At 38.3% G+C, this 9,594-nt stretch overlaps 1 protein-coding gene across 1 annotated transcript; it reads left to right on the top strand.

Annotated features, from left to right (window-relative positions):
* Nucleotides 1-282: 282 nt before the first annotated feature.
* LOC149447540 (proto-oncogene Mas-like) lies at nucleotides 283-1,494 on the top strand. The gene has a single exon (XM_089652338.1). It carries the CDS (start codon nucleotides 283-285, stop codon nucleotides 1,315-1,317), a length of 1,035 nt encoding a protein of 344 aa, XP_089508464.1. The 3' UTR covers nucleotides 1,318-1,494.
* The last annotated feature ends 8,100 nt before the right edge of the window (nucleotides 1,495-9,594 follow it).

The raw sequence follows: 9,594 nt of genomic DNA, 5'->3' as shown, positions 1-9,594 counted from the left end.
TCAAGTGTTCTATTGAGTTTATTGCTTACACTTTTTTGGGTTCCTTATGGTGTTACTTTTCTTTCACAGCCTATGGAAAACAATGCTAAGAGTGAAAGCAGAAGAATGTGTTTTACCACCACGGATAAAAACTTCCTGCATCTGGATGAAGAGTACTGTCTGGACATCACGTATTACTTTAACTAAACAATTAAAGTGCAAGTTCGAGTACAAGATATTGGATCCATGCATTCAGGATTGTTAAACTTATCGCTTTTGCATAGCGATAATTGTAATAATACTATGTCCTCACTGTTTATTCCCATGGGTCCAGAGAACATAACCAACCAACCTTCCATGGCAGAGACACTGTACTGGAATAATCATACCATGCTATTCAAACCAGTTTTCAATATGGTAATCTCACCCATAACTATCATAATATCAATAATTGGTTTATGCGGAAACAGCTTAGTTGTGTGGTACCTCTCTTTTAAGATAAAGAGGAACACTTCCACAATCTATATCTTTAACCTTGCCATGGCTGATGCTGCCTTTCTGCTATTTGTCATTGTATTGACTTTTGTTGCTATGGTTTTTACCCTGGCCCCAGGATTAGAAGACCACTATGAAGATATTAATTTTATCAATGTGATTGATACACTCATCCAAGCTTGCATTTTTGGATACAATACCAGCTTAGGCCTTCTTACAGCTATAAGCATTGAAAGATGTCTGTCCGTCCTATTTCCTATCTGGTATCACTGCAACAGACCAAAGCATCTATCGTCTGTGGTGTGTGCCTTCATATGGGTCACTTCTTGTCTGTTTAGTGCACTTGAGGTAGCTTTTTGTTACAATGTTACATACAACCGCACAGGCCTGAAAAATGGATCTGGTAAGGAATGTAAAGTTGTCTTTATTATTATCTGTTGTTTTAGCTTCATTGTCTTTATTCCATCCATGACAGTATCAAGCTTGATTCTGCTTATTAAAGTATGGAAACGTTCTCATCAACGGCAACCTAAGAAGTTATATGTGGTCATCACAGTGACAGTCATTTTCTTCCTTGTGTTTGGAATGCCCATGCGAATCCTGCTACTAGCATGGTACAAACACCATATTATGCCACCTTTCCCCATGATGGATTTATTTTCTTTGTTCTGCTCTATGAACAGTGCCATAAATCCTTTTGTATACTTCCTTGTTGGTCGCAGAGGCACCCATGGTGGAAAGTTAACACTCCTAGCTATTCTTCAGGCTGTATTTCGAGATGAAGGATCACAGTATAAAAGAGAACAAAGAAAAATATCAGCTGAACCAGAGACAGTAATGTGAAATTGCCATGGATGAAAGGTTGTATGTATCCTCTTTGGTGAGACAGATAACTGGAATCAGGAAAGTTGGGTTTAGGTTTTAATTTGCCTGGTTTCCATGGATTACCACTTATCATCATCACAGCTGTTTGCACTCTGTTGTCAAACGTGTTTTTTAAGCTGGGGGTATAATGACAGATTATTGCACACATAAACTGTATCTAAAGGAATTAAATAAATATAGATATAATTTAAATATATTGTGCAAACAATTGTTGGACATTTTAAGAATTAAATTTGTCATATAGAATTTATTTTTAGAGGTATTTATGTAAATGTAGCGATGTGTGACATGTTAGATGAAGTTTTTAGGTACATGTACAGGCTATGACTATTACAGCTTGGATATTTAGCTTGTAGTTTATGATTATATTATTTAGAGTTCACCCAGCTTAGGTCTGGCTATATACTATTTAATTTTATTCTAGCAAAGAGAACAATCCAAGCTGAAAATTGAAAAATGGCAGCTGCTTGTTTAATCCAAGATACAAATGGGCAGCACACGGTGGGAAGGGAGTCCGCCAAGTGTGCCTGGTGATTAATCCAAGCATTGATAATAGGAATAATAAAAAACACAATGTAGGGTTTAAGCAATTGATATTGTCAGCCATGGGCAGTCATCTGCAAATTAATCATTCATCATTGGTTGAACAAATTCAATATTTTCCTTAGCATGACAATCATTTGAGTTAAAGATTGAATTTGCCATATATACTGATCAGCCATAATTATATGACCACTGACAGGTGAAATGATTAACATTCTTGTGACAATGGCATCTGAATTCGACTAGATTTAGTATACAGCAAATAAACATGTTATCCCGGTAGTTGATGTGTTGAAAGCAGAAAAAATGGGGTTTGCAGTTTGTAGTGTATGGGGTGCATAGCTGCAGACCGGTCGGGATGTCCATGGTGACGTGTCCACAACCAAAAGTGCCTACATTGGGCATATGAGCATCAGAACTAGACCACAAAGCAACAGAAGAAGGTGGCCTGGTCTGATGTATCACGTTTTTATTTATATCATATGAATACCCAGGTGCATGTGCATTGCTTACCTTGGGGAAGAGATGGCACCAAGATGCAGTATGGGGAGAGGGTAAGCTGGTGGAAGCTTTGTACAATGCTCTGCTGGGAAACCGTGGGTCCTGCCATTCATGTGGATGTTATTTTGACATGTACCACCTACCTAAACAGTGTTGCTGACTATGTTCATCCCTTCATGGAAACAGTATTCCTTGATGGCAGTGGCCTCTTTCAGCAGGATAATGTGCCCTGCCACACTGCAAAAATGGTTCAAGAATGGCTTGAGGAACCCAAATACGAGTCTGAGGTGTAATTTCAAAATTCTGCAGAATTCAGTCCAATTAAGTATCTGTGGAATTTGCTGGAAAAACAAGTCTGATGTGGATGTCCCACCTCGCCACTTACAGGACTTAAAGGATCTGTTATTGAGGGAGGCTTGGTGCCAGATACCACTGCATACCTTCAGAGGGCTTGTGGCATCCATTCCTCAATGGGTCAGGGCTGTTATGGAAACAAAAAAGGCTGTTTTGGTTGTAAAAGGGGACCTGCTCAATATTAGGTGGGAGGTCATAAAGTAACCTTGTTCTGCTGGTTCCACAATTTGAGATGGGATGTCAGCAGACTCAAAGCTGTCGAGTGACACCCCATAGTATGAATGAGCAAAGTGACAGATTCTTTTTAGATGCAAAAATTAATCTCTCTCATTCAGGATTTTGCCACAGAAAGTACTATTAAGTGCTTTGTGTCATGTTTTACAACACATTTGTTTCAACACCAAGAAACCAATTTATCATATAATACAACCCGATGCACTTAACAGTCTTTTCTGAGGTAATATGCTAAATGATGGGTGGGATTCATTATTCCATATCTATACAAAGAAAAAACTATTATCTGTAAACTAGATCAAAAATGAATTCGTTTGGCCAGCACTTGTGGCCAAATATTTTAGAAGGTTTTTTGATGCAAAATTACCACTATGTTTACATTAAATATGGATAGACACAACAAAAGAATAAAAAAAATCAGAAAGGCAGGCATTCAGGCATTCTTCAAAACAGAATGAACATACAAAGAGTTTCTGTTTGTTGCCTTTGGAGATTTCGTAAAACAACCAGCATGAAATTAGATTTGTGATGTTTTATTTTTAAATAGATGAATGTGATATTCACCAAACATTTACTGTAGGTGTATCTTCCTGGTGAATGTGTTTTAAAATACTGTGGCTGATTCACATAAAGTGTTTGGTGAATGTAACAATCACTGTTTTAAAAATGATAAATATAATATGTATATATGAAAACCTAAAAATAGATTCAGTTTTTCAAGGACTATTTGTCTGCTGTTTTGATCTATTTTTTTCACCATTTTCTAAACTATTTGCAAAGCAGCAAACGGGAAAACCATAAAAATATTGAAAAATATACCAAATTGGAAATATCAGAAGAGTTTAAAAAATAGTGAAGTAGAAGTTATCCAAAAACAGTATAAGGCTTGTATCACAGGTATTTAAACACTTTAATACCAGCTTACCAATTGTTTTGGTGATATTCCAAATTCACTTAGAAGGTGTAACAAAATCAACAAGAGCAACAAAGAAATAGTGAGATTTTAAGTTAGTGAGTAAAGAAGATGCCAATTTGGAAAATGGAAGAGAAAAGTACAAATTGACCATTTCAACCCTTAATAACTAGGCCTCTAACAAGGAAATCAAAATCTGAATAGTATATACATTACTATCAAGAAAGATACACAAGGTGTCTGTGAATAGAAGCATAGGTTGACCAGATGTATCTGATGGGGCAGCCCTAGTTTCAGGAGGCTGTCACCAGTTAAAAAGTGCCCTATATATGTCTCTGTTTTAAGGAATGAATCCCATCCCATTTCAGTGGGCCACAGATCGAATTCCTTATTTAGGTATTCATCTTACACCTAGGTATTCTGATCTATTTGCAGCCAATTATCCTCCAAGTGTCTCTCATCTTCACACCTTACTCATAATTTAGCATAAATATCCCATATCATTTCTGAGTCACAGCAGTCAAGATGATCATTTTGCCTAAGCTCCTTTATTTATTCAGAGCACTTCCGATAAATGTTCCGAAATTATTCCTTGACAAATTCCAACAACTAGTCAAGAATTTTATCCGGCACAATAAACACCCCGTTTTACCTCTTTAGTCCTGTATAAATCGCAAAGTACATGGGGCCTCGGCCTCCCTAACTTTTGGCTTTATTTTTTGTCAGCTCATTTTTCTCAAACTGCGCAATGATCAACCGTTAATTTAGGGGTATTATGGGTTCGGTTCGAATCTATGTCGTTACGTCTTTATCTACCGGGTTTGTTATGGTTGGCCATTTGTACACATTCGCTGTCCTCCTATAAATCTTTGGTATTTCAGGCACTGACTTTGTGGTCCCAGTAAAAGTCCAAATTGGGTCTTGCCAAGAGAATTGATATGGTAATGCTTATGGAACATACCCTGCTTGACAGGATGCATCTTTTTGATCTTAAATAGAATGGCTGGAAACAGCATTGACATATCCTGTTGGATTGATTATCTATATGTGATATGTATGTATATGCTTGCTGGCCATGCTGATGTTGATAGGCCTTGTTTTGTTTTTCTGTGCTTCTTCATTTTTCTCTTGACGTTTTGATCTCTTTTCTAGTTATTATGTTTTTTATAACCATTGGTGCATTTTGTACACTTGTATATGGTGATATACTTTGTCAATTGATATGTTTTTTCATTTTCTTAATAAAAAGAGTTTGTAAACAAAAAATAATGAATCCCCAACCTGAATGTTTGTAAATCTGCTGATGTCAATGTCTGGAGAGAGAATTGGGGAGAGAGGAGGAAATAGATTGAGGGCTGAGGCGCAGGCTTAGAGTGCCTGGACAGGATGGCATGGTATTGAGTTGGGCAGAGGGGTGCATGCTTGTGCTGCCATGATAGTGAAATCCGTAACACTTTTTGTTCCATTTGGAGCTTAAATCTCTTCTCTATCCCTTTTTGTACCCCAATCTTCCATGTGTCCATCTATTACAGACTTTATTAACCAGGGTGCTCAGGCACCTTGGGGTGCCTTCAGGTTACTTCAGGGGTGCCTTAGCAAAAAATTGTATCGAAGTCAGTGGGTGGCTCGAGCCTGCCTTTAAGTTACAAAAACGTCAGTTTTTCAATTTGCACCATTACAACCTTCTAGCCACCAACGTCCTAACAAACAATGACGTCATGATGATATGGTGGACAATGGACACCTGCTCTGTCTCTTTGTTTGCCCCTTTCTTGCCCCTGTCGGTCAGCACTGGGATCACATTAGAGAAACTGGGAAACTGGGAGGGAGAGAAACTGAGAAAGAAGAGAAACACTGGAACACTAGTCAGTACCAGTGTGTGAGGGTGTGTTGGCTTTGAAAGAATAAATCACCTCCAGGGGCATACTGACCATTTGGAAACCCGGGCACTGCCCGAGGGCCCGGGGTCAGTAGGGGGCCCCATGAGAAACCCTTGGTACCTTTTTTATAGGCTTTTTTGAGTTTGGGCAAGGACACAGGGGCCCCATGATCCCCTGTTGCCCGGGGGCCCCATGAGTTGTCAGTCTGCCCCTGATCACCTCTGATGTTGGGTGTCCTACATGTGTGGATGTTTCTGCGCTATGTAACACTATTAACACACATTTTAGAATGGGGTGTCTTGAGATTGTACAGAATTTTAAAGGGTGTCTTGACTGAAAAAAGGTTGAGATATACCGATCTATTATTCCCCAGTCCTACTCTGACTTTCTCTTGTGACTTTAGCACCTACCTTCTCATGCCAAACCTATCCACCTTCTCATTCATACCTAACCTATCCATCTTCTCCTTCATACCTGACCCATCCACCTACCTCCTCATACCTGCCCTATCCACCTACTTCCTCATATCTGATTGGGTCACCTGTCTCTTACCTGATCCGTCCATGGTGAGACACCCAGGGGTTACAGTGCACCACCATGGCCCCCAGTCCCCATGGCCCCCAGCCCCAGTTGTATGACTACATACAGTCATGATTGCATGTTTGTTTCTCATGTATTGTCATGATTACCCATATATTTTACCAATATATTACCAGCATAAGTGACATAAAGAAGAAAAAGGTTGTGCCGTCAAAGCCCAGGAACTCAATAGCAGATTAAATGCAATGCCATTGTCTGGTAAGTACAATTCTGGGAGTTATGGGATGATTTGTTATGGGTTTTGGGGATTTGTATTGGGAGGAAGAGGAGAATTTTTGCTTGGGAGCCATTCTGTGTTTTACCTCATTTTGACCTCTTCCCGCACTCTGTCTGTTACACACTCCTGACCTGTGCACTCTCTACCCAGACCACAGTATACTCAGGTTTTATCTAATAATACCCCTATAAGTCTCTCCCAATGTTAGCACAATTTAACCACAGCCGTTACGTGCTACGTTCTATCCTGATCCACCTCTGTGCTAACCCCATTAAACATGGCTATGGTCAGTAGTGTGTCTCCAGGTTTCATTTTGAAAAGCCAATCACCTTAATCTATATTTAAATTGCATCACAAAAGTAAACCAGTAAAACTTCATACAAAACACAGCAGAGGAAGATGATTCATGTAAACTGTATAGTAATTACTCTACTACTATTTCAGTAAATAGAGTGGCCTAGTAGCATTTGTGTCTTTCTAGTAATGTATTTTATAGAGCAAATCAGAAACTTTCATCTGCTTGTCATTACTGTACAATGAGTTTCACAGAAACTATGCAGCATTCACTAAACAATTCAACAATATTCCTAGAGAACAAAGCTGTTTTGATTTTGAAAGAATACAAGCCAGTAACAGTGTACTTATGTGCTGTATAGAAAATCACTTAGCTAGAAATATAGATAATTATCACTCTGTAAAGGACCCAAATAAGACAAAGAAAACTGCTTGGGACATTTCTGTAGATTGTTAACTGAATTTTTTATTTGTCAGTGCAGCTATGAACATATAACTAAAACATTGGCATAGCTCTCAACTGCCCCTGATTTCGAGGGTCTGTCCCTCATTTGGAACAAAGTCCCTCTGTCACTCCTTCCTTCTCATTTGTCTCTCATTTTGGTCTGATCTATATAGTTCTATATAAAGTACACTATTATCTATCAAAAGTGTTTTACAGTGCTAAACCTTTCATTCAATTTCTACATTGCTGCATTTGTAAATTTCAAAAGACAATATAAAGGAATAGTAATGGTAATAAATAGCACTTGTGGGTTTGACCAATCATTTTTAGTTCTCCTTTAAGGGGGTGTGGCAGGGGGTGTGTCCTATGCCTACATACTTTTGCTAATAGATGCCCATCATTCCCATCTCAGAAATTTGGGAGGTATGCATTGGATATCAGAATCCAATGTCTTAGATAGCTTGACCATGTGCTAGGAATGGGAGAATCCATCCCAAAACATATGAGGGAAATCCTGGAAGATGGAATGAGTAACGAAGAAACAGATCAGTGATGTGAAACACATTTATATATTCAAAAAATATAAACTGAAAGCAGTGGGTAGATTAAAACTGTCTAACACTAATTTCAAACTTGTGTTTCCCAACTTGCAGAAAAGCACTACAGTCCATTTAACATGATTTCCTATGGTTCATGTTCTCATCTGTGCGTTTTTAGCCAGTGTGATTTTTGGAACGGGTCAGGGACTTTTTTACCTGCAGCAGTTTGTGTTTTTGGTTCAATAGAATTCAATGGAACTGCATCAAAAATGCAGGTACTGTATTGCATTTTGTATGTATTTTTGATGTGTTTATGCTGCATTTTTCACCTGCATGACAACAAACACCACCCCCTAACAACAAACTTCCCAAAAATGCAAAATGTATTAAAAAATGTCAAAAACGTGTGTTCAAAAATGCAAAACATTCCGGAGAAATGCACAAATCGCAACACCGTAAGTGTGAACCTAGCCAAAAACTATGCAAGAGGAGAAGACCCTTCAACAGGTGTACAGCATACAAAATAGTATGAATAAGAATACATTGTTGTACACAGCCTGTTACCTATTCATAATATGTACTCAGGCTCGATTTAGATGTGTCTAAACCCATAGCAGCATTGAGTGTGCCACGTGAGAGTAAGCCACATTCGTATTGCTTTTCAGAAGTGATTGACAGGTTGCTTGCCTCCTGCCTTTCGTGGCATGTTGGGAAGCATCACGGACTCAGTATGCAAAAATCCTGTCTGCTGCCCTTCCAGGTTAAGTGGGGGGGGAGTTTAGGAGGGTGCTAAAAACACAACTCAACCACACATTTTTTACCACCCTCCAGCCGCATATCTGAACTTAGCCTAACATGTAGAAAATAATTGTTTTAATGGTTATGTAAGAACCACACACATAATGCCATGCATCTTTCCTCTATTGCTTGTTATCAACACTGAAGAAAAGTACAGGGAAACTGGAGTCTGTGAGATACGTCTATGGTAAATTGCCTTTAACTTTGCTTTTGGTAACTGCACACATGCAACATTTTTCTAAAGGAAAAATAAGATGCACATGTATTAACCCTTTTGCTGCCAGATATGCTTTTACATTTTTTGTACACATGTTTAAAAATCATTTTAGGCCTGAAGATTACACAAAAACCCCAAAACATTATATATTTTGTAAAAAGCAGACACCTTAGAGAATAAAATAGTGGTAGTTCCAATTTTTTATGTCACACGATATTATTGAAAAGGTCTAGGAAACTCAAAATTTCAGTAAGAATCGCACTAACGTGAATTTTAGGGCAAACAAACACAATAAATTTTCCACATTTTTAATAAAATATAAAAAATGAAATTGAGCCGAGTAAATAGATACCCAACATGCCAAGCTTTAAATGTGTATGTGCCGAAGAAATGGCAACAAACTTCAGTACCCAATATTTGCTATAGACAATACTTCAAAAGCCCTTATAGGTCATCAGTTTAGTGTTACAGAGGAGGTCTGGTGCTAGAATTTTTGCTCTCACTCCGACATGTATCGCAATCGTCATTTCTACGCATAGGCGCCCCAGAGGTGCAAGTATATGTTCATCAGTGTGTATATGTGGGGGTGGGGGGACCCTCAAAATTATTTTCAATGGGGTGTTATGTGCTTGGGTGTAACTTTATTTTTTTTGCAAAAAAATTTAAAACATTTTATGTAACTTTTTTTTTTTTTCATCAC

The sequence above is a fragment of the Staurois parvus genome, unplaced genomic scaffold, assembly GCF_062004578.1.
Source record: "Staurois parvus isolate SC_StPar_1 unplaced genomic scaffold, SC_StPar_1.0 ptg000682l, whole genome shotgun sequence".
NCBI lineage: Eukaryota > Metazoa > Chordata > Amphibia > Anura > Ranidae > Staurois > Staurois parvus.
Note: the sequence above shows the minus strand (reverse complement) of the source record. Positions and strands in the feature narration are given on the sequence as shown.